The 25191-nt window shown below is 44.5% G+C and overlaps 1 protein-coding gene across 1 annotated transcript in view; it reads left to right on the plus strand.

Moving 5' to 3' along the window:
- The window catches only part of CYTH3 (cytohesin 3), an 88582-nt gene that overhangs the window by 41630 nt on the left and 21761 nt on the right, over nucleotides 1-25191 (plus strand). Inside the window, exons 2-3 of the mRNA XM_034988345.1 lie at nucleotides 23063-23145; nucleotides 24705-24769. Coding sequence (XP_034844236.1) covers nucleotides 23063-23145; nucleotides 24705-24769 — 148 coding nt within the window. The remainder of the gene's footprint in view (nucleotides 1-23062; nucleotides 23146-24704; nucleotides 24770-25191) is intronic.

Genomic DNA, 25191 nt, shown 5'->3' on the forward strand with positions numbered 1-25191 from the left:
CCCACCTTTACCTGATGCAGTACTGTCACTCCCTGTTAAGGCTGAAACTACAGTTCTGCAAAACAGTATGAACACACTCTGGTTTTTGTAAACTAAGCATGGAGGACTTGGAAATCGGCGTTTAAAAATAAGTGGATGCATGAAAGCTAGTCATTGTTTCTCTGTTCGATCTTGCTGTTGGGATTAATTTTTGCATTAATGAGTGCAGTCTTTTCCCTTTGGGAGTGAGTTTTGATTTAAAATAAACTAAGAAAGGGGCGCCTGGGTGGCTCAGATGGTTAACATCTGCCTTCGGCTCAGGTCGTGATTCTGGGGTCGTCGGGCTCCCTGCTGAGCAGGGAGCCTGCTTCTCCCTCTCCCACTGCCTTTGCTGCTCCCCCTGCTTGTGCTATCTCTCTCTCTGTCAAAAAAAGAAAAAAAAAAAAAAGGATTGAGATTGAATTTTGACCTACCAAACTTAGTTTTGAAATAAAAGCCCTATCTCAGTCCTGTGATATTTGAGACTTTTATTTTGTTTTTATTGATTACAATATCTCTACAGAGTTGTGTGGTTTTTTTTTTTTAAGGATAGAATGGGGTTTTGTTGTTGTTGTTTTTTTTTTAAAGATTTTATTTATTTATTCATGAGAGACAGAGGCAGAGAGAGAGGGAGCAGGGAGCCTGATGCGGGACTCGATCCCAGGACCCTGGGATCATGACCTGAGCCGAAGGCACACGCTTAACTGACTGAGCCACCCAGGCGTCCCTAGAATGGTGTTTTGTGAAGTGCTGGTTTGTATGGTCAAGATAAGAGTGAGCTGCTAATGCTAAGAAAACAAGTGGCACTAAATGGGACCGAGGCACATTGGGACACCCCCCCCCCCAACCTGAAGCATCAGACCATCAGTCCCATCCCTTCAGCAAGTGTTTTTGCACTCTTTGTCCTTTTTGTCTGATTTCACATATGTGACTGTGCTCTGGAAGGCTGAATCTGAAATGTTAACTGTGGTTAGCTCCGTGTGGTGGGGTTGTAGCTGCTTTTTCTGAACTTTTTAAAGATTTATTTTATTTTATTTATTTATTATTTTTTTATTTTTATTTTAAGATTTTATTTATTTGAGAGAGAGAGAATGAGAGACAGAGAGCATGAGAGGGAGGAGGGTCAGAGGGAGAAGCAGGCTCCCTGCCGAGCAGGGAGCCCGATGCGGAACTCGATCCTGGGACTCCAGGATCATGACCTGAGCCGAAGGTAGTCACTTAACCAACTGAGCCACCCAGGCGCCCTGATTTATTTATTTTTTTAAAGATTTTATTTATTCATTTGAGACACAGATATAGAGAGCATGAGCAGGGGGAGAGGCAGAGGGGAGGGAGAAGCAGACTTCCCGCTGAGCCAGGAGCCCAATGTGGGGCTCGATCCCAGGTCCCCGGGATCATGACCTGAGCCGAAGGCAGACGCTTAACCATCTGAGCCACCCAGGTGCCCCAATTTATTTTATTTTTTTAAAGATTTTATTTATTTATTAGAGTGGGAGTGAGCACAAGCAGAGGGAGAAGCAGGCTCCCCACTGAAGCTCCCCAGTGTGGGGCTTGATCCCAGGACCCGGGATCATGACCTGAGCCAAAGGCAGACGCTTAAAGATTGAGCCACCCAGGCGCCCCAGGAGAAAGAGTCTTAAGCAGATTCCTTGCTGAGCAAGGAGCCAGATGCGGGCTTGATCAAGACCTGAGCTGAGATCAAGAGTCCGACACTTCACTGACTGAGCCACCCAGGCGCCCCCTGGGGAAGTTTTAAAAAAATGTTCTTTTCTTGGGGCGCCTGGGTGGCTCAGATGGTTAGGCGTCTGCCTTCGGCTCAGGTCATGATCCCAGGGTCCTGGGATCGAGCCCCGCATCGGGCTCCCTGCTTGGTGGGGAACCTGCTTCTCCCTCTCCCTCTACTGTTCCCCCTGCTTGTGCTCTCTTGCTCTATCAAATAAATAAATAAAATCTTTTAAAAAAAATGTTCTTTTCTCATATTAGCTGTGTTGTCCAATAAAAGAGAACCATTACTGGAAATATGGAACATTTCCTTATTATACTGAAATACAGTGTAACATAACGAATTGGCTCAAGTTAAGAATAGGCACTTCATAGGACCATTTGCCTGGGCTGCTGTCTCCCTGGATGTTAAAATGTTGCGTGAATCCTCCAGGTCAATGGCGGTCGTCATGACGGATGTCGCTGAGGAAAGCAGGGCGCTTGCCGGGTGCAGCACAGGGGCAGTGGTTGGGCGTTATCTCCTTGTTCCCATTTGGTGGTACATTTGCTGTTACTCACTTAGTGTAGATGGACCTTGACATTTCTTGTCCCTGAAAGTCTGGCTGGTGTTTATTCGCACCCTGCCTGGTCCCATCCCCCGTGGAGGCTGTGATGAGCTCCCTGGCAGGTGGGACCACAGTTCTCTGCCCTGGGCCGGCAGCTTCTCCCTCCGCTTGCTCTGTCTCCCCGGGGTGGCTCAGAGGACCTGTGTGACTGGAGATCAGAGTGTCCCAGTTCATTCTTTCTGGTCATCACGGTATAAAAGACACCTAGTTTTGTCCTTAGGTGATATGAATGCCTTTCAGAAACTGTAAATTTTGAACTACAGATTCACAGAAAGTTGCAAAGAAAGTTGTACAGAAAGGTCTTACTTGCCCGTCACCCATTTCCTCTCGTTGGTTACGTCTTGTGTAATTGAATATAGTATCAAAATCAGGACATTGACACTGACGCAATGTGTGTGTGTAGTTGTGTGTCAGCTTACCGCTCCCCTAGATTCATGTAACCAATACTGCAATCAAGACGGGAGCTGTTCCGTCACCACAGAGATCTCCATCTCCGTCCTGCTAGCCCACTTACTGTCGCACCTGCCGTCCTCCCTCCCAGAGCGTCCCGAACGCCAGGTGACGACTAATCTGTTTGTCATCTCTGTCATTCTGTCATTTCAAGAGCGGTATGTCAGAGTCCTACAGTCTGTAACCTTATGAGGTTGGGCTTTCTTTTTTCCCCCCCTTCACTCAGCATAATGTCCGTAAGACCTGGTGCAATGTTACTATTGCAAAGTAACATCCCAAGGTGTGGACGGACCACGGCGTGTTTATTCACTCCCCTGTCATACGACTCCTGGGTTGTTTCCAGTTTGGGGATGTTATAAGTAAAACTGTTAGGAACATTTGCATGTAGGTTTTCTTGTGGACAACATTTTAAAGTTTCTCTGGGATACATGTCCAGGAGTGATATTGCTGGGTCATTTGGTAGGTGTGCGCTTAGTTTTGTAAGAAACTGCCACAGTTTGCCAGAGAGTTTTTAACCATTCTGCATCCCCATTAGCAATGTGTGAGAGATCCAGGTTCCCCACAGATTCTCTCTTGCTCTGCTGTTAGCTATTGTAATAGATGTGTAATAATAGCTCATTGTGGTCTCGATTTGCATTTTTCTAATGACTAGTGATGCTGAACGTCTTTTCATGTGCTTATTTGCCATCTGTAGATCATCTTCGATGCAGTGTTTCTTATGCTTTGCCCATTTTCTAATTGGCTTGTTTGCCTTTGACTGTTGAGTTTTGAGAGTCCTTAATACGTTCTAGATGTGAGTCCTTTATGGGATATGTGGCTTACAGATACTTCTCCCAGTTTGTATCCTGCCTTGTCATCCTCTTAACAGTGTCTTCTGCAGAGCAAAGGTTTTTTAGTTTTGATGAGGTTTGTTTATTGACTCTCTCATATGGTTAGAGCTCTTGGTGTCATGTCTAAGAACTCTTTACTGAGCTCTAGCTCCCTAAAGATTTTCTTAGGTTTCCTTCAAAAAGTTTTATACTTTTATATTTGCCATTTAAATCTGTAATCCATTTTGAGTTAATTTTTATATAAAGTGTGAAGGTTAGGTCACGGTTCATTATTTTGCCCAAGAAGATCCAGTTACTTCAACCCCATTTGTTACTAAGCCCATCACCCTCTGTGGAATTGCTGTTGTACCTTTGTCAAAAATCAGTTGGCTGTGCGTGTGGCTCTTTGGAGGTCTCTCTGAGTGTTATTCCAATTTAATCTTTTTCAAAATTGTTCTAGCTTTCTTCAACTTGGCATGTAAGTTTTAGAATAATCTTCACTATATGTATCTACAGAAAATCTTTCTGGGATTTTTTTTTTTTTTTTAAGATTTTATTTATTTATTTGACAGAGAGAGACACAGCGAGAGAGGGAGCACAAGCAGGGGGAGCGAGAGAGGGAGAAGCAGGCTTCCCGCTGAGCAGGAATTCCGACGTGGGGCTCAATCCCAGGACCCTGGGACCATGACCCGAGCGGAAGGCAGATGCCTAACGACTGAGCCACCCAGGCGCCCTTGCTGGGATTTTTTAAAAAGATTATTTATTATTAGAGAGCACGAGTAGGGGGAGCAGCAGAGAGAGAGGGAGAAGCAGACTCCCCGCTGAGCAGGGAGCCCCATGTGGGACTCGATCCCAGGACCCTGGGATCATGACCTGAGCCGAAGGCAGACGCTTAACTGACTGAGCCACCCGGATGCCCCATCTAGCTGGGATTTTGACAGGAATTACATTAAACCTGTTACTTTCTGTTTCCAATTTTATTGACTTCGTTCTTTATTATTTCTTTCTGCTTGCTTTAGGTATATTTTGCTCTTCCTTTTTTGGTTTTTGAGATGGGAACTTAGATTAGTCATTTGATTCCTTTTCTCTTTCCTAATGTAAATATTTTCGTGCTATAAATTTCCCTCTCAGCCCTGCCTTTGTGATGCCCCACAAATTCTTATGTGTTAGATTTTCATTTTCATTCAGTTCAATGTATTTTTTTTTTTAATTTCCCAAGGGATTTCCTGTTTATTCCATGGATTAATTAGAAGTGTGTTTAGTTTCCTGGTATTGGGAGACTTTCCTGTTATCTTTCTGTTACTGATTTCTGATTTGATTCCATTGTGATTAGAGAATACACTGTGATTTCAGTTCTTTTAAATTTGAGGTTTGTTTTGTGCACCAGGATATGGTCTATCTTACTGTTTGTGTTAGTTTAATTTATATTAAATTAGGTTCTGGATGTGGGGGAGGGGGCATTATTCATCCTACCAAAGATTCACATCTGTCCCACATGCAAAATACATTCATCCCACACCTGACATCCCCTGAAGTCTCAACCCATTACAGCATCAAATCAAAGTTGAAAGTCTCATCTAAATATCATCAGCTCAAAAGTCCCAAATCTCATCATCTCAACCAGGTGCTTGTCAGACTCTGGGTATGATCCCTCCTGAGGCGAAATTTCTATCTGTGGATCTGTAAAGTTAAACACCAACTTACCTGGACAGGCATAGGATAGCAGTTACAGATACACCCATTCCAAAAAGGAGAAAAATGAGCAAGAGGGAGAGAAGGAAGGAAAGAGAGGAAGAAGGACGAAAGGAGCGAAAGTCACTGGTTTCCAGCAGTTTCAAACTCCACCTCGGCAAGCTCCGTGAGGTTTCCAGGCCCAGGAGTCATCCTCTGTGGCTTGAGGTCCCACCTTGCAGCCCCAAGTCTTTGCGCTCTGTGTCCTCTTGCCCTTCTCTTGAGGGTAGCGCCTATTAGCACGGACTGGTTCGAGCAGCCTGGTTCCTGTCTGCCCAACTGGGGGAGTCTGACGGCTTTCTCTCATTTTCTCTCTCCTTTTTCATTCCAAGGTGGCAGTTTTTCTAGGGGTATAACATTCACAGAAACCTGTGGGTCTCCTGTTGTGTGTCACAGGGATTTATTTACTCCAGTAGATGCCAGGGTCCTCCGTGGATCGTGCTCTGTAATCCCATCTCTGTTCCTGGCTTCTGCTGAGATGGTCAAAAGGATCTGTGAGTGACAGGCTTACTGTCGCCAAAGAGCCTACCGTGCAAACGAATATTCTGTCCTTTCTTCTTTGCGAGCACCAGCGAGACGTTAGCTGGCCACACCCTGGGCTTTCCTTTTAGAGCTCCTTCCCCAAATCAAGTCCTGGTTCCTTTTTGCCTCCCAGTGTTTTCCTCAGTTTCTCTCTTCCCTCTTGCATTTTACTGTAAGCAGCAAGAAGAAACCGGGCCGTACCTCTAGCAGATGGCTTGGAAATCACCTCCATTCAGTATCCAAGTGCGTTACTTACAAGCTCTGCTTTCCACGCAGTCGCAGGAACCGTTCAGCTGCACTTTGCACCCATCTGTAATGGATTCCAAACACTGGTACCTCCTTTCTCACCGAGCCCTCACTACTGTAGTGTGTTTGCTGTCCTTTTTTCTACCAGTGGTGTGTTCCACGATGATGCAGACGTCCTCTCTTCCTCCTGAGTCCTCCGCAGCACAGTCTGTTAACACCCGCATTTCTACCAGCCCTGTTTTAGGCAGTCTGGGCCTTTTTGATCATTCACTGCAAAAGTTCCTTCTGCATTTTGAGGCTTCTGTGGCTACGGTGCCCTGCTTGCAGGTACCGAAATCTGTATTTGTTTCCTACAGCTAATCTAACAGTCTCTGTGGCTTAAGGCAACCAATCTTTATTCTCGTTCGCTTCTGGAGGTCAGAAGTCTGAAAGCAGTTTCACTGAGCTGAATAAAGGTGTCAGCAGGGCTGGGCCCCCTTTGGAAGTTCTAGGGGAAAATCTGTTTTCTTGCTTTCTTCTAACTCCGGCTCCTGCTCTTTCTCCATCTGCAAAGCCAGCAGCCTGGCATCTTGCTTCTGTCACCCATTGCCTGCTCTGTGTCAGATCTCCCCTGACTGCGTGATTGCATTTAGTGCCCCTTCCCCATGGACCAGGCCAACCTGGGATTGACCCTTCTATCAGTACGTCTCTGGCTCTGGACATTTTTTTTGCTCTCAAGTCTACAATGTCTGATACTGACGCAGACGATCCCTAACTTTCGATGGTCGGACGATGGTTGGACCTGCTTTCTTACTTTGTGGTAATGTGAAAGTGATACACATTCAGTAGAAAGCAGACTTCAAAATTTTGAATTTTTTTTTTTTTTAAAGATTTTATTTATTTATTTGAGAGAGAGAATGAGATAGAGAGAGCATGAGAGTGGGGAGGGTCAGAGGGAGAAGCAGGCTCCCCGCCGAGCCGGGAGCCCGATGTGGGACTCGATCCCAGGACTCCGGGACCATGACCCGAGCCGAAGGCAGTCGCTCAACCAACTGAGCCACCCAGGCGCCCAAAATTTTGAATTTTTGATCTTTTCCCAGGCTAGTGATATGTAGTATGATATTCTGTTACGCTGCTGGGCAGTGGCAGCCATGCAATCCCTAGAGTAAACAACCAAAATACTGAGACTCATTCTGTACCCATGTAACCATCCTGTTTTTCACTCTTGATACAGTGTGCAATACATTGCCTGAGATATTTAACACTCTATTACAAAATAGGCCTTGTGTTAGATGATTTTGACCAACGGTAGGCTAATGTAAGTGTTCTGAGCACGTTTTAGTAGGTTAGGTGTATCAAATGCACTTTCGACTTGGGATATCTTCAACTTACTGTTGGTTTATTGGGATGTAAACACATTGTAAGTCAAGGAAGATCTTTATAGCCACTTCTGGTTTCTTCTGATTAAGGTTTGCACAAACTGTCTTTTTCCATCCTTTCACTTTCAGCCTTACATGTATTGTCATATTTGAAGTGGCTTTCTTGTAGCCAGCATATAGTTTGGTCATTTTTAAAAAATCTGCCAGTCTGTGTCTTTTAATTGATATATTCAGACCTATTATGTTTAAGGTGATTACTGATGTATCAGGGCTTACGCTGTCATTTCACTTCCTTCCTGTTCTCTTTTTTTCATTTCTCTGAATTTTTTCCTGTGAGTTACTTGAACCTTTTTTTAGAATTCCAGTTCAACATAGACATATTGTCTTTTATTTTATTTATTTATTTATTTTTAAGATTTTATTTATTTATTTGAGACAGAGAGAATGAGAGAGAGAGAGCACATGAGAGGGGGGAGGGTCAGAGGGAGAAGCAGGCTCCCTGCTGAGCAGGGAGCCCGATGCGGGACTCGATCCAGGGACTCCAGGATCATGACCTGAGCCGAAAGCAGTTGCTTAACCAACTGAGCCACCCAGGCGCCCGACATATTGTCTTTTAGTGTATCTCTTTGTACAGCTTTTTCTGCGGATGCTCAAGGTGTGTGTGTATGGATGTATGTGTATAAGCTATATATATGTATATATATATAAAATATATCATTTTATTATTTTTTAAATTTTATGTTAATCACCATACATTACATCATTAGTTTTTGATGTAGTGTTCCATGATTCATTGTGTGTAACACCCAGTGCTCCATGCAGAACGTGCCCTCTTTAATACCCATCACAAGGCTAACCCATCCCCCCGCCCCCTCCCCTCTCGAACCCTCAGTTTGTTTCTCAGAGTCCATAGTCTCTCATGGTTCGTCTCCCCCTCCGATTTCCATCCCTTCATTCTTCCCCTCCTGCTATCTTTTTCTGTTTTTTTTTTTTTTTCTTAACATGTATTATTTGTTTCAGAGGTACAGGTCTGTGATTGAACAGTCTTACACAACTCACAGCGCTCACCATAGCACATACCCTCCCCAGTGTCTATCACCCAGCCACCCCATCCCTTCCCCCCCACCACTCCAGCAACCCTCCGTTTATTTCCTGAGATTAAGAATTCCTCATATCAGTGAGATCATATGATACATGTCTTTCTCTGATTGACTTATTTCGCTCAGCATAATACCCTCCAGTTCCATCCACGTCATTGTAAATGGCAAGATTTCAGATTTTATTTATTTATTTGAGAGAGAGAGGGCATAAGCCAGGGGAGGGGCAGAGGGAGAGGGAGAAATTGACTCCCCGCTGAGCAGGGAGCCCGATGCAGGGCTCGATCCCAGGATCATGGGATCACGACCTGAGCTGAAGGCAGATGTTTAACTGACCAAGCCACCCAGACGCTCCCGTAATTGCGTAGTTATATAATTATAGTTTACTGGTGTTGTCATTTTTCCAGTTCAGATGAACTAGAGAAACCTTATCTCCCTTTATATTGCTTAGCTATTTCTTCTACATACTACATCAGACAGTATTCTAATTTTTGTCTCAACCATAATTTAGAAAACTGGAGAAGGACAGTTAACTGTACTTACCCACATTTTTATTATTCCTGTTGTTCTTCCTTCTTTTCTATATTCCAAGATTCCTTCTTTCATCATCTCCTTTCCGTTTAGAGAACTTTAGCCATTCTTTTAGGGCAGGTCTGCTGGTGACAAATTCAGTTTTCCTTCACTTAGAATGTTTTCTCCTGGGACTCCTGGGTGGCTTATGCTATTTGGAGTTTGCTCACCTTCTTGAATTTGTAGGCTTTTGGGTTTTTTTGTTTTTTTGGCAAATTTGGGAAGTTTTCAGTCATTAAAAAATAAAAACAAACAACACTTTTTCCAGCATGTCCTCTTTGGCCTCATTTGTTTTGGGGGAATTCTTTGTTCTCTTCTCAACTGTTGAGTGCCCCTTTCAACTGTGAAGCATCTTCTGCTCTTGGCTCATTAGAGTTCATGGAGAACTTTGTGGTCATGCGCATCCCTCTGGGATTTTCTTTGTTGACTCAGGTGCCCCACATTGGAAGTGGTGTTCTCTAAAACCCTATCATTACTCTTTCCAAAACACTTGAGAAGTAACAGATATAATCCCCCTCAAAGGAAGAGGGGGCGTCCCATCCCACTTTCTTCACATGCAAAACAACTCTAGTTTTGTGTATGATGGGTTTTAAAATTTTTTTTCTGTTTTTTTTTTTTTTTTTTTCCTCCTCAGAGAAATTCACTCTTCTGTCCAAAGCTGATCAAAATAAAGATAAAGGGGGCGCCTGGGTGGCTCAGTTGGTTAAGCGACTGCCTTCGGCTCAGGTCGTGATCCTGGAGTCCCGGGACCAAGTCCCACGGTCGGGCTCCCTGCTCAGCAGGGAGTCTGCTTCTCCCTCTGACCCTCCTCCCTCTTGTGCTCTCTTTCACTCTCTCTCTCAAGCAAATAAATAAAATCTTAAAAAAATAAATAAATAAAGATAAAGGGGCACCTGGCTGGCTCAGTCAGAAGGGCATATGACTCTCATCTCGGAGTTGTGAGTTTGAACCCCACGTTAGGTGTAGGTTACTTAAAATTTTTTTTAAAAAAACCAAGACGAAATGCTATTTTCTCTACACTAATAGTGTGGGCAGCTCTTGTCTAGAGCTCAGGAGGCACAAGCCTCACAGAGTGAAGGTGAGTAGTGGCCGCATTGGGACGGAATCAGTTTTTATTGTTAGTGGTAATTTGATGTGACCGTGGGAAGTCTTACCAACCTTATGCATACTTCAGGTTCCATAAGAAGGAAGCAGTAGATCTTTCAGGTGCTGTGGAATTCCCAGAAGCTCCTCTCCATATCAGGTTTCCCTATTATTAGCATCATACATTAGTGTGTACATTTGTAACGATTGACGAGCCAGTATTGATACATGCTTATTACCTAAAGCCCATAGTTTACAGTAGGCTTCTGCTCTTCGTTCTGTGTAGTTCTCTGGGTTTTGCCAAACACATAATGACATGTATCCACCATGACAGTATCATACACAATACATTTACCACCCTAAAAATCCCCTGTGCTCACCTATTCATTCCTTCCCTTGTCTCCCTAACCCCTAGCAGCCATCGATCCTTTTACTGGCTCCGTAGTTTTGCCTTTTCTAGAACATCATGTAGTTGGAATCACAGGCTATGCAGCCTTTTTAGACAAGCTTCTTTCACTTACTAACATGCATTCAGGTTCCGCCATGTCTTTTGGCTTGATAGTTCTTTTTAGTGCCAAATAACATTCTCTTGTCTGTTGTGCCACAATTTATCTCTTCACCTGCTGAAGGACATCTTGTTTGCTTCTAGGTTTTGGCAACTATGACTAAAGCTGCTGTAAACCCATGTGTGCAGGTTTTTATGTGGGCATAAGTTTTCAGCTCATTTGGGTGAATAGTGATTGCGGGATTGTATTATAAGCCTATGTTTAGCTCTGCAGAACTGCCAAGCTGTTTTCACGTGATTTTTATTTGTGCCTCTTTGTGAAACTGCCCCCTCCACCTTCTACCCTGCCCTGAACCTTCTGGCTGGGGGTGGGGGGCAACAATTAAACAGGCTTGATGTTCAAATGTTTATTTTGCTCTATCGTTCAGTTATGCAGGAGAGAAAGTGTCATTGTTCATTATTAATTTTTCACGATTGAGTAAAAATGTGTATATTTTAAGATCTGTAAATGCTTATTTGATTTGTTTTAGGATTCAGTATTTGCAAATTTCAAATAACATTCAAGAAGAGAATTCGATTTTGATTAGCTTTTTTACATGGTGATAAATAGTATCCTATTTATAGGCAAGGAAACCGAGGCACAGAGAGGTTAGGTAAGTTGCCTGTAGTGGTCACAGCTGGTAGGAGACCGGGACCAGCTTTGAGACAGGTAGTCGGGCTCCTAAGGACTGTATCAGGTCGCCTCTGTACTTAATACGTTGTGCTCATGATTTGAGTTCAGGACTGACATGTTTGTAGCCACCTTTTTAGCAGGGGTTCTCAAATTCCAGGGTTCAACAGAATCGTTGGGGAAGTTTGTTAACATGCGGAGCCCTAGGCCTCATACCCAGAGGTTCTGATCCGATAGGCATGTGATCGGAACCCTATTTTAGACCCTTCCAGGTGTTACTGACGGAGGAGGCCAGCAGACCATGTGTAAGGAACTGTGATAGAAGATGAGCCGGAGGCCGTGGATTCAGATAAAGATTCCAGAGAGCCGGCTGAGTCGTCGGCTCTTCTGTGTAGTTTTGCCGGATGGAGTCAGAGAATAAATTGTCCTTTACCTCTGCCATCCTTCCTTGGGGGTCACCAAACAGTGACAGCTCTGGGTTGGCATGTTCGTGGTTGGAGCGGGTTTATATATGGAGGCAGAGGTGATCTGGCAGGGAGGGCAGTACCATGTGAGTGCAAGACAGAGCAGTTAACGTAAAAACTTGCCGGGACTGCTCTAATCTCAGTGTATGGCTGATTTTATCTGTTATCTTTGTATTGTGCAAACATTCTTACCTGCCTCATTCAGTGATAGATATGCAGATCTAAGGTGGGAGGGGACTTTGGAAGAATAACAGCCACAGGATGTGAGGCAGACGTGGCCATGAGACCATCTGAGGCCTGTTTGTACCTCAGGCCAGATTGTCTTTAGGTCATCCTAGGTGGATGAGCATCGGTTCTGGGAGTGAGCGGCAGCTTCTTACGGTGTCATTTTCGTGTCTTTTGCAGGAAATGTATTCTTCCTTCTCTCTTTTTTTTAAAAGATTTTATTTATTTGACAGAGAGAGACACAGCGAGAGAGGGAACACAAGCAGCGGGAGTGGGAGAGGGAGAAGCAGACTCCCTGCCGAGCGGGGAGCCCGATGTGGGGCTCGATCCCGGGACCCAGGGATCATGACCTGAGCTGAAGGCAGACGCTTAAGGACTGAGCCACCCAGGCGCCCCATTCCTTCTCTTTATTGAGGACTAAAAGAGACCACTTGGGGCGCCTGGGTGGCTGAGTTGGCTAAGCGTCTGATTCTTAGATTCTTGATTTTGGCTCAGGTCGTGATCTCAGGGTCCTGGGATCGAGCCCTGCATTAGGCTCCGTGCTCAGTGGGGAGTCTGCTTGAGATGTTCTCTCTCCCTCCCCCTCTGCTCTTCCCCCTACTCTCTTTCACACACACACTCTCTCTCTGAAATAAAATCTTTTAAAAAATTAAAAAAAAAAAGATTACTTACCCGTAAGTAGACTTTCAGGGGCAGTAAATACACTGCTCAGATGTTAAGTGTGCACAGAAGTCAAGGTGTTTTACACATATACGTGTGTCCACGTCTGTGTAACTACCAGCTGGGTCAGGATCTAGAACGTTTGCAGTACCGCACAAGGCTCTTCTGTGCCCTTCCTCATTCAGGACCTTCCTCTGCTTTCCAGATTAGCCGTTCTTCCGATTTCTGTCACCACAGATTCATTTGTCTGTTCTTGGCCTGTTCTGGACCCGTCTGATAAATGGAGTCCTACAGTGTGTAGTCCTTTGTGGCTGGCTGCTTTTACTCGGCGTAATGTTTTCAAGCATGGACCAGCGCTTCGTTCCTTTTTGTGGCTGAATAATACTCCATTGTGTCGATAGGCCACACTGTGTTGATCCGTTCATCTCGAGACTGACATTCGGGTTGTTTCTACTTCGTGGTTGTGGTGCCCAAGGCTGCTGTGAACATCCACAGTCGGTTTGTGTGGACCTGCGTCCCGGTTCTCTTGGTAAATACCCCGGAGAGGGACTGTAGGGTTGTATGTGAACTTTGTGTTTTATTTTTTGAAGAGCTGCCAAAGTGGCTTCATGGCACTTTTTGAATGAATTTCTTCTCTGTATTATTTTCTCCTTTAGGTTTAAACACTTGGGATTTTTCTCATCTCTGGAGGTGAATGCTTAGCTTATTTTCAGCTTAACTTTTTTCTAAAATAAGCATTTTCAGTTGTGACTCCATGGTTTATTAACACACCGACACTGATATTTTCTTCATTATTCTCACCTCAGAGTTTTGTCACTTTATATCTTCTTGGACCAATGCATTCTTTAGAATGGTGCTTCTCAATTTCCAAACAAATTTTTTTTCTAGTCACTGTTTGGTTACTCTTTCTAACGGAATTATTCTGTGGTCAGAGAATGTGCTCTTCATGATACCAGTTTTTTTTTTTTCAGTAAGAGTTTTGTGCAAGAAGCCTAAAGCACGCTGAGTATTTGGAGCAGGAAGGGAGGGCATAATCCAGAGAATTGGGTACTTGCCATAGCCCTGGGCTCTGGCCTGGGTCTCCAGAATGCAGTCACCAAAGGAATGGCTCCCTGGTGACCCCTGGAACCACTGGTTCTGGGTATATCCCCAGCTGCGATGAGCCCTCAGAGGCTGAATCAGGAAGCTGCTGAATTCTCAATTCCCAGGGAGCTGGAGCCTGAGCACGAGAATGCTGTTCCAGAAAAATCCTCGGCATTCACATCCTTGCTGGCCAGCCAGGAATAAGGTGGGAGGAGGAGCTCCTGAGAATCTGGGTACAGCCTCATTCATCCTTAGCAAACTAAATGTAAGAGTCTGGGAGTGTAATTTTGAGTTTGTTAATAATCTCTGTTTCATAGTACGGTACCTGCTGAGGTTGTATCCACCGCACCAGCCCTAGGAGATTTACTGACCTTTTTTAATGCGCTATGCTGTCACTTTGCACGAATGTGCCACATGCCCTCGAAAAGAGTGTGTTTCACCCAGCTGTCGGGTATGGGGATCTGATTGAATCTCTGTCTCCATCAGTTGTAAGATGCATCATTATTTTATATGCCACTAAGAATAAAAAAGCTGCCAATTTAACCAGACTTCATGATTTCTTATCACTTAGAATTTTTCATTTATACTGATTGAAAGGGTGCTTTAAACCTATTTAAACATTTTTTATAAACTTTTCCATTGTGCATTCATATAAAAAGTAAAATATGACCAAAGTAAGTTGGTCAGGGTATTTCCAAAACTTCTTCACAGAGTCCCGCTCTTCAGAATCACTCAGTGGAGAGTATTTGTGTTTTTCTGCGCAGCGCTGTCCTCTGTACAGCTGAAGGCGTGGGTGACGCAGCGTCTCTCAGAAGAGCACTTCTTTGTTGCCTTTGGGATTTTTCAAATTCTGTAAGTTTTTATGCTGTGACTTTGGTGATTTTACCAGAAGGTATCAGTAAAAAGTTTGAAGCAATAACCAAGCAATAACCCTTCATCAGATGGTTCTTAAATTGTGTGTGTGACAGAAACGTCGAGTTCAGTTATGCCTCTAACAATAATAATCGTATTCACAGATAAGGCAGTGGCCTGTATACGTCACGGTTGATTTCAAAGATGTTAAAATGTGAAAAAGAATGTGCATCTTAAAATTGTTGAAATACATTATGTCCATTAGTGCAAGCTTGTGAATTGTGTTTGTCAAATCTGTATCTTTCCTTTTGTTTTACTTTTGGGAAAAATGCTATTTTTACATATATGTTTCTACTTTATGTATTTTGAGCCTGTTTTGTTAGTGGCATACAAATTCAGTCTTGTTAGTCATGTAATTGAATGTTTCTACTTTATGTATTTTGAGCCTATTTTGTTAGTGGCATACAAATTCAGTCTTGTTAGTCATGTAATTAAATGAACAGTATGTCATTATCTAGTGACTGTCTTTGATTTCCTATGTTACTGTCGTGGGAGCAACTTAACTTTGGTAAGGGTTTGTCTGGCAAAGCACTCTGCCCTCTCACCTTCAGTCGTTAGGTATTCTTTTGTTTTGCATGGGCCTCTTGTAGAGAATATTTAGTTGGAATTTTTTGAGTCCGTGTTTTTAAACTTGGTCCTTTTTTCATTTATGTATATTGTGAATTTATGTATATTGTAAATTTCATTTATGTATACTGTAAATCATTTATTGCTGTGTAACATAACAAAGTATTCCAAAGTAAACGGCTTAAAATGACACTGGTTTATTTTGTGCCACCATTCTGTGAGTTGGCTGGCAGTTGATGGACATCTCTAGTCTGGGTCCATGCATGTGGTGGCATTTCAGCTGGGAGCCGACAGCCTTCGTTTCTGTTCTTTGTATGATTCTCGTCACTTCAGTAGTAGCTAGGAACTCGTGCTAACTTAACCTGTTCTTTTAGTGTTACGAGGTAGGTATTATTTCTATGTGGGTTAAACCACAATTTATACAGAATTCTTATTTAATGAGTCAGCAGGACCAGTTGCCAAGCCCTTGCTCTGCCAGTGTTCCGTGTGCCCCGTGGAACTGATCTATCTCTGAGCAGACCAAAACTCTAAAAACCAAAACCAAAACAACAGAAAACCCAAATTATAACAAAAAAGTTAGTATTGATTAGTAATCAAGGTAAAATTTAAGGGTAAGTGATATCACTTTCAAATTAGGACTGGGTAGCCAAAAATGTGGGGTTGTGAGTTAGCTGCATGTGATTATTTGAATTCTATTTTATCGACTATTACCAAACTTTTGTGCAATGGGCAATTTGTTAGATATCACATTTGACATATTGTGATTAAAACATAGGGTTTCTGGCTGTGGTTCATACTTGGGGACCATTGTCCCCTGGAAGAAGTTGGAGAGCCACTGATTGACTTTATGGAAGATGGTCTGTGTGTGTCAAGTTTGCAAGAGAGTCCTTAGATATTTATAGCAGTAAACCAAGTTGCAGTTTCTTAGTAGATTGGAATCTGTTAGATAACTGGATTATTAATATGATTTGAAAATTAGAAAATACTTAATTTTGGAATACCATCTGCTTATATTTTAATGTGTGATAATCTTCCATTTTTCATTGATTCCAGTTTGTAAATTTTCCACATTTTAACATCTCTGAAATGGAGGATTCATCTTACACTTGATGGGATCTTAGATGTTATTAAATACGGTAAATAAAGTAATGATTCTGAATTTCTTGATGTAACACTGCGTACTCTATTTCAGTGGGTTATTTTCGTAGTTTTTAAATAGTGGTGATTTTAAGATAGTATATAGCTTTAATTCATCAGTCTACCATCAAATGATAGTATGCCACTTTACATCTATGATGAGAACCTTAAATCACTATACTTCGATTTCTCCCCTCCCAGGCTTTGTGCTGTTTTACTCTTACAGATGTTATTAACCTAACACATTTGTCATTATTTTTGCTTTTAACAGTAACAGTAAATCTTTTAAAGAGACTCACATCATGGGGGAACAATATTTACTCACATAGTTACCGTTAATAGTACTCTGTATTCTTTTATGGAGATTCAGATTTTCATCTGCTATAGTTTTTTTTTTTTCCCCTGCCTGAAGGACTTTCGCATTTCTTATGGCGCAGATCACATAGTGATGAATTCTTTGAAGTTTGTATGTCTGAAAATGTCTTTGTTTCCCTTCTTTTTTTTTAATAGTGAGGGAGGCAAGAGGGGCGGAGGGAGAGGGAGATAATTTTTTTTAAAAAATTTATTTATTTTGGGGCGCCTGGGTGGCTTGGTTGTTAAGCATCTGCCTTCGGCTCAGGTCATGATCCCAGGGTCCTGGGATCGAGCCCCGCATCAGGCTCCCTGCTCAGCGGGGAGCCTGCTTCTCCCTTTCCCACTCCCCCTGCTTGTTTTCCCTCTCTTGATGTGTCTCTGTCAAATAAATAAAATCTTTTAAAAAAATAATTTATTTTTAGAGAGTGAGTGTGATTGGGGGAAGGGGGCAGAGGGAGAGAGAGAATCTCAAGCAGACTCCCCACACTGAGCGCAGAGCCTGACATGGGACTCAATCCCAGGATCCTGAGATCATGACCCAAGCTGAAATCAAGAGCCGACTGCCTAACTGGCCCACCCAGGTGCCCTGGAGAGAGAGAATCGTAAGCAGGCTCCACACCCAGTGCAGAGTCCAACTCTGGGCTTGATCTCACAACCATGAGATCATGACCTGAGCTGAAATCAAGAGCTGGACACTTAACTGACTGAGCCACCCGGGCACCCCTCCCCTTCGTTTTTGGAAGATATTTTGCAGGGTATAGAACTGGGTCTAGGTTCTTTGCATAGCCATTTTAGGCAGGATGTAAGTCTAGTCCCTGTTACTCCAACTGGGCTGGAAGCAGAAGATCTCACTTATGTACTTGAATTAAATTCATACAGTCCTGAACCCAAAACATAGACCTCACCACCCGTGGTTTTGCTGATCTCCATCTGTGTAGGCGAGAGCTTGAGCGAGGTCAGAACCTAGCCTGAATCCCCTGAATTTGCTCCTGATCCTCCCGAGGAAATGTCACTGGATCATTTTTGTACTAAAATGGGGAATTTTTGACTTCTTTCCCCATTGCCTTTCCTTTGTGAAAATACTTACATTTGTTGAAACCAGACCTGCTCCTTTGTGGCTAAATAGACTGATTCTGCTTTAGAACTTGCAGTGATAATCCAGCAATTGCGCTCATCCTGCCTCCCTGTCATTCTGTGGGGGAAGAACTGAGTCCGGGGTGATGAAGGGCCTTGCTCAAGCCTGTCTCTGGAAAGTCGGGATTCCATTTGGAAACTCACAATAGGGGCATTCAACTGTGAAGTGATTTCACTGAATCTTACCAGTAATTTCCAATTAATTTTTTTTTTTTTAAGATTTTACTTATTTGTCAGAGAGAGAGCGAGAGAGCACAAGCAGGGGGAGTGGCAGAGGGAGAGGGAGAAGCAGACTTCCCGCTGAGCAAGGAGCTCGATGTAGGACTCGATCCCAGGACCCTGGGATCATGACCTGAGCCGAAGGCAGACACTTAACCACCTGAGCCACCCAGGCGTCCCTAATTTGTTTTTTGTTTTTTTTAGGAGACAGGCTTTACTGAGGTTGGAAGGAAAAAGGTTTTATCATGTGTCCTTTTATGTGTGCAGTGTGTGTGTGTGTGTGTGTGTGTGTAACCATATCCATGTATTAGGTTTTCAATTAAGTAGGACCAGCTTTCTGAGGAGGGGGGAGAAAAAAATCAACCGTGAGACTTTTCTGTTTCATCCTACCTAACAGTGTCAACGGGACAAAATGATGGTAATGTCAGGCAGCGGACCCAAACTCTATACTGCCTTCCCTGGGTGCGTTGCTGTGAGAAAAGGTCTTGATAATTAAGGATGCCTGCTCTGCACACCGCTTATCCCATTCTTAGTGTGGTGCGTGCATGTGTGAAAGCACCTGCAGGTCAGCAGATTATGTGACTGCAGAGTTATTTCGGATGCAGAGAGATGCTGCTAGAACTTCTCCCAGCAGCTGGAGCCACAGCTGAATGTTGGTTTTCACTGCACATCCTGGGTGTCAAGAGAAAGGAATAGGATAGTGAGATATTTAAGTCACAGAACCTGGGCAGAGATCGGTCTAGTATTTTGTCACATATTTCTGTTCCTCTTATTTATTTATTCTTTGTAGTACACCAGGGAGCATCCCACGATTTCCTATTAATACTTCAGCCAAATGCCCTAGTAGGTACGACCGTAAGAGATACTACTGGCCAGTGAATACTAGAAACTTTTCTTTTTTACTCTCTACTATGACAGATTTCAAACCCTTAGAATATGAAATAGATGATGACTACCCCTGTGTCCATCAAATAGGCTTAACGATTGTTCTCGTTTACTCAATTCTTTTTTTTTTTTTTGGCAGAAGTATAGACATAGTATCATTTCAGCCCTTAAGTGCGACAGTGTGAAGCTATAAGAATAAGAACCTTATTCTAGGGCGCCTGGGTGGCTCAGTTGGTTGAGCGGCTGCCTTCGGCTCAGGTCATGATCCTGGAGTCCCAGGATCGAGTTCCGCATCGGGCTCCCTGCTCGGCCGGGAGTCTGCTTCTCCCTCTGACCCTCCTTCCTCTCATGCTCTCTGTCTCTCATTCTCTCTCTCTCAAATAAATAAATAAAATCTTAAAAAAAAAAAAAAAAAAAAAGAACCTTATTCTACACCTTATCCCACCTTATGAAATGTTTTTTTCTTTTAGACTGGCAAAATCTGGTCGGAAGCACTGGTAAAGTAAATGGTCAGTACTTGATTTGTTTAACTCCTTGGGGCCTTAATGGGACAGGAAAAGATAGATGCGCATCAGTGAAGGAGAGTTAAAGGGTATGGGTTGAAGCTTGAGGATCTAGCAGCAGGTCAGCCTGGTGTGGGGATGCATTCCCCGGCCGTCACTCCATGCTCGCGGCCAGCCTTCCTCATCTGCTGGGTCGGAGGGAGGGGCCGGAGGTGGACTCTCTGAAAAGAAACGAAAATGTCTGTTGATGATGGCATGACAGCCCTCACCTTGAAGAGTCTTGTTTTCCTCTCTCGACCTGGACAGCTCAGCAGAAGAAAACTGAAAATAAGAAATCTCTGTGGCTTATTTAGGGAGGGGGATCTGGCCAGCTTTTTTCCTTCTTTGCCCTTGGCTGTTGGTTTTAATGACTCAATCGCATTGAATTTTCTGAGCTGAAATACACTAGGTGTCGTCCTGTATGAAAAAAGATCTTTCTCTGCTTTATCTAAATTCTCAGAGTTGTAACTACTTTGTGGAAGAACGTAGTCTGGACGTACACTCAAGGGCCAGGAGCTCTGCCTAGCTTTTAAAAAATGTTTTCATTAAAGATTTAAAAATTAAATCTTTATTTGATAGCAAGGTGAGTATTTGTTCACGAAAGAGCATTCCTTTGGAGCATTCTCCTTTCGAAGTATCCTGTGTATCCCCTTTCTTTCCTCCTAAGAAGTAAATATTATCGTGAATTCCCTATTTATCATTCCAGTGATTGTCTTTATTGTTACTATGTATATATTTGTATACCCAAACAACATACTGTTTATAATTTTTTTTTTGAAATTGATAGAAAGCGTTCCTCTCCCATATTATTTTCCTGAGATGATCCATTTGTTTGTGTTTGTATGTGATTTATTTTTACTGTGGTTCGGGAGTCTCTTGCCTAAATGTACAACATATCTTCCCATCCTTCTCTCCTTTTTCTTCTACAAAGTGTGCTTCTTTGACATTATCGTATCTTCTGTTGCAGTGCTCAAGAATTTAGTATGTATACACCCAGGAGTAAAATCACTGGTCCATTGCTTAGGCACATCTTCCATAGGAACCAAATGGTTTTCCAAAGTGGCCATGCTGGTTTCCACTCAGAGCAGACTTGTTTTCTCTCTCTTTCTCTCTCTCTACCCCTTACTCCATCACCCCCCACCCCCCGCCGTTGGGTGATTGTGACATGCATGTATTCAGGTTTTTACATTTCTCAGGTATGTATGCATCAGTCAGTGGTTCCGCAGGGCCGTAGTGGGGGAGATGAGCATGTCCCTGGCTTCCCACATGTCTTGCTCCCCAAGGTGTAACCACTTTGACCTCTTTGTGTCTGTTCTGGTATCTGTTTTGCATGTTAGAGGCTTATCTCAGGAGAGTGCAAGGCTAGAGGTTTCTGGGAACTCTGAGTGTGTCAGGAGGCCTCGTTGACCGGTTTCTCTGTGGGGTGATCTAGGTGTGCTGGTTGCTGGTGGACAGCCCCCCACCCCCCAATCAGTCTCTTTGCATCTAAAGCTGGTCTGATTCTGCAGAGAAGATCCTCCTACCTCTAGTCCAGGATGGTGCTGGTGGGTAAAGGGTGGTTGCCAGTTGTCTGGGAGCCCCATGGGGAGAAGATGGGTGGTGGTGGTGACGGGGTGTCAGCCCAGAGCACATCCCTGGTCTTTGGTGTGGTGCGCTCTCATGTGTGTGTGACCCCTGGGCCCCCTGACTCTGTCTAGAGTCTTCTGTGGAGCTGGAGGAGATGAAGGGGTCCCATAGCTCTCACACAGCCTCATCCAGTCCTCTCATGAGCTCACTCCTCTTCTCAGCCCGCCCCCAGACTGACCTGACCAGTTCCCAAGCCCTTGGACGCCCGAGGAGTCAGGTTATGCCTTGGTCTGCCCCACCCCCCCGCCCCCACCCTGTTGGCATAAGATTCTTCTTGCTCACCTTAGTTAAGCGAGTCACTGCTGGTCCAATCGGTCTTCTAGCTTCAAAACATGTTGTTCTCTCTCCCCCCCCCCCCCCATTATCTTTGTCCTCATGGGTTTTTGAGTTTTAAGAAATCTCCTTACTATAGTTTCAGTGAGCTTTACCACCATGTTAGTAGAGGTCTCTCCCTGAGATTTGAATTTGCATTTCCCCGATGATTAAGAGAGTTGATGTCTTTTCACATGTCCATTGATAGATTCCTTTTCAATTTTGTGTCCAAGTCTTTTGCCCATTTACTAACCTTGGTTTTAAATTCTTTCCCCCTTCTTTGTAAGAGTTCTGTATTCTGGATACCAACCCTTGGATGGTGTTTGGCTTAGCTCTTTACTTCATGGTGTGGAATTTTGGTGACCAAAGGGTCTTAATTTTAATGGTGAATTTATTGATATTTTTGTTTGTGATTTACATTTTTTCCTATCTTGTTTAAGAAATCCTTTCCTACTCTGAAGTTGTAAACAAGTTCTCCCCTATTCTAAAAATTGTGGTGTTGCCTTTGTATTTAAGCCTTTGTTCCACTTGAAGTTGGTTGAAAATACGTATGATAAACAGGGATTCGGCCTCAATTTGTGCTCAAGGATAACTGATGTATCACACAGCACGTGTCATTTACCGACGCGTCCACCCTGTCTTTTTGAGCTGTGGTGTCAGCTCTGTTATAAAGCAAGCTTCTGTCTGTCTGGGGGGACTTTCCTGGCTAGTCTTCTGGTGCGTCCATCAATGTGTCTACCCCTGCGCCATGACTGTATTCTCCTCATTTCTAGAATCTCTGCGTGCTCTCTTGCTTTTTGATCAGATTCTCCATCTTTTGTTTCTTTAAAGAAATTAATGAAGTAGGAATTAAATGCACAATTGAGGAGTATTAAAAATCAAATCATCTTCGAAAAGCTTGATGAAATACCAGTTGCAGCACAATTAATCAAAGAAAAGAGTACAGACATGGTAGGAATGGGGGAGGTTAGTCATTATAAGAGGATGTTATTAACAACTCTCTGTCAATAATAATAATACAGACGTTCAGTTACCCATGTACTGGCTACCCTCCCCCCACCGCACTGACACTTCCCTGAGTCGTTCTGGCATGTGTTTCCTGCCATCCAGCCTTCTCTGGAGGAACCACCGTCCAGAACTTTAGTGCGCTTATGTTCTGTACGTACATGCACGTCTCACCTCCAAAGTGTGTGCTTGATTTTCAGCCTTCACAAACGGCCATATAGTCTCCAGTCTGCTTTACCTTTTCTGTTCTGAGCTGCTCACCTGTATTGATAGACTGAGTTCAGCCATGTTTTATTGTTGCGTGGGATTGTTTTATAAATATACCACCATTTATTCATTATTAGAGGATATTTGGGTGATTTTCCTATTACAAACAAGGCTGCTATGAATATCTTACACGGGGTCTACGTGCTAGGTTCTTTTGGGGCTAGATGCCTACCTACAGACCTGCCGACGTGTTGATGTGCCGTCTTCAACCTCGCTAGATGTTGCCAACGTGGGCTCCAGACTGGTAGTAGTTTAATTGTTTGATTTTGTTTTTTTTCTTCCAGTGCCCGAAGACCTCTCATTAGAAGAGAGAGAAGAACTTTTAGACATTCGTCGAAGAAAAAAGGAACTTATTGATGACATTGAGGTAAAAAAACCCCAAAAACTCCCCTTAGTTTTTGCTTTTAGGTAAAATAATCACTAGTTTTTGCTTTTAGGTAAAATAATTACTAAAATAATTCATGAAAAGGTAAAAACTGGGCATCTCGTATGTCTGTATCCTAACACCTGAAGGGAGTGAAAGGGTTACCGTAGTTGGTAAAGCAGATTGTGCTCAGCTCACCAGGCCGTGCGGCCACAGAGCTGGAGTCCACAGTGAGGGCACTTGTCGACAACGGCAGCAGTCCCCAAACGGGTGGCTCTCTCAAGTGGAAGAAGGCCCTATTCGTTGGCCCAAATCCCTAGCACCCAGAACCTGCCATCCCATTTCTGGCGTGCGGACCCCCGAGCGCCGACTCGCTGGTGGGAGCAGAATGGCAGAACACGGGCAAACGCCGTACTCACCACGGCTGTGTCCTTGGGCCCGGCGCGCCGGGGGCCCCCCAGGAGAAGCAGAGGCGCCAAACCACAACCTCAGGGTCAGCCCGTGGTGGAAATTATTCGGGAGACCAGCACTGCTTGCAGCTGGGGCTTCTGTGGGAAAGTTAGTCAGCTGTGTGGCTCTTCTTTGAGAAGCTCCCGAATCTTTGTCACGTCAGAATGAACGTGGTCTCATTGGCCACTTGCTGCAAGACCAGCCTTGTCCAGACAGCACCTCCTTCCTAGGAGCCCGCATTTGAGGTCTGAACTTCCCTGGTGAACAAAACAATAGTGTCTTAATAAAAGTGTCTTTGTGTTTGAAAGGTAATTTGTGGAACGTTTTCTTGTAAGGTTACCCTTCATTCGTGTAAAAATCACTGTTTCCCAGAATGGGTGCTTTGGTTGAAGAATACGAATGTATTTTAAGGTTCGTGGTCCTGTTTGGACATTAGCAATAATGGTGCCCGTGGAGGCTCAGGTAGCTAGTGACCTCACCTTTGAGTTGAGAGCACTGAGGCCCCGAGAGGGTAAGAGCGTTGCCGAGGGTCCCACAGCCAGGAAGCGGTGGAGCCGTGCGGGGGCGCAGGGGAGCCTGTCCCGTCTGGTGTTCTCGGCGTATCCGAGCCCCAGGTGCGTTCTGCCCGCGCCTCCTGGGCTCTGTCCCTGCCGCTCTGTCTCGCGCACAGACTGGTGGTTCGGGCCCCGATACGGGCCTCACACCTTTGCCCTGGTCTTCCCGAGAGGAGAGGAAGACCGTGGCCGTGAAGAAGGCAGGGAGGGTGGCCGGAGGCTGGGGAGGAGGAGCTGAACAGCCGCAGTGAGTGAGCGAAGGCCGCACTGCTTCCCTTTGTTGTGTTTTACACACACACACACACACACACACACACTCTCTAGAATCTGCCCGGTTGGCCCCTCCGAGCTTGTTCTGGCAACAGGTGGGCAGATGATGATTGTGCTTTCTCCTGAGTTGGGGCCGCTTGGACTGGGTGGAAAGTACGGATTTTTCCGTCCCCAGGACGTCCACGTGAGGCCTCAGGGAAGCTTGTGTCTGGGAGGCTAAAGTATCTCGAGTCTAGGAGGGGACGGGAAAGAGCCCCACCCCCAAATGTCTGTCTGCTTTTTTGGCAGAGGCTGAAATATGAAATCGCTGAAGTGATGACTGAGATTGACAATCTGACTTCAGTGGAGGAGAGGTAAACTGTTGGCGCCACACGGCTGAGTCCCTAACCTCTTCCCTCCCTGCCTCAGCTGCCGTGTGAGCACAGCGGGGCCTGACGGCTGGGATCGCGAAGTGGGGTGGCCTTTGTGAGGCTGTTGGGTCCTCTGCTCCCCACCCCTCACCCCTTCCTGCTCTCTGTGGAGGAGTCAGGGCTGCTCTGGGGGCTGCGGCTCTCCCCTCCCTTCCCTGGAAGCACAGCTCCTCCAAATTAACCTCCGCAGAAGTAGCCTCTCTGTACAGCAGGAAACCGTGCTTTCCTTAAATCGTTTGTCATTATTAGCTATTTCTGAAGAAGGAATCAAGTGTAGGAAAGAGCCCCGGCAGCCGCGCGTGCCACCTCTGTGGTGGGGGGTGGAGGGGGGGTGGGGGGTAGAGGGGTGGGGCTGCAGGGGTCGG

This window comes from Mirounga leonina, unplaced genomic scaffold (assembly GCF_011800145.1).
Source record: "Mirounga leonina isolate KUSES-001 unplaced genomic scaffold, KU_Mleo_1.0 Mir_454, whole genome shotgun sequence".
Taxonomy (NCBI): domain Eukaryota; kingdom Metazoa; phylum Chordata; class Mammalia; order Carnivora; family Phocidae; genus Mirounga; species Mirounga leonina.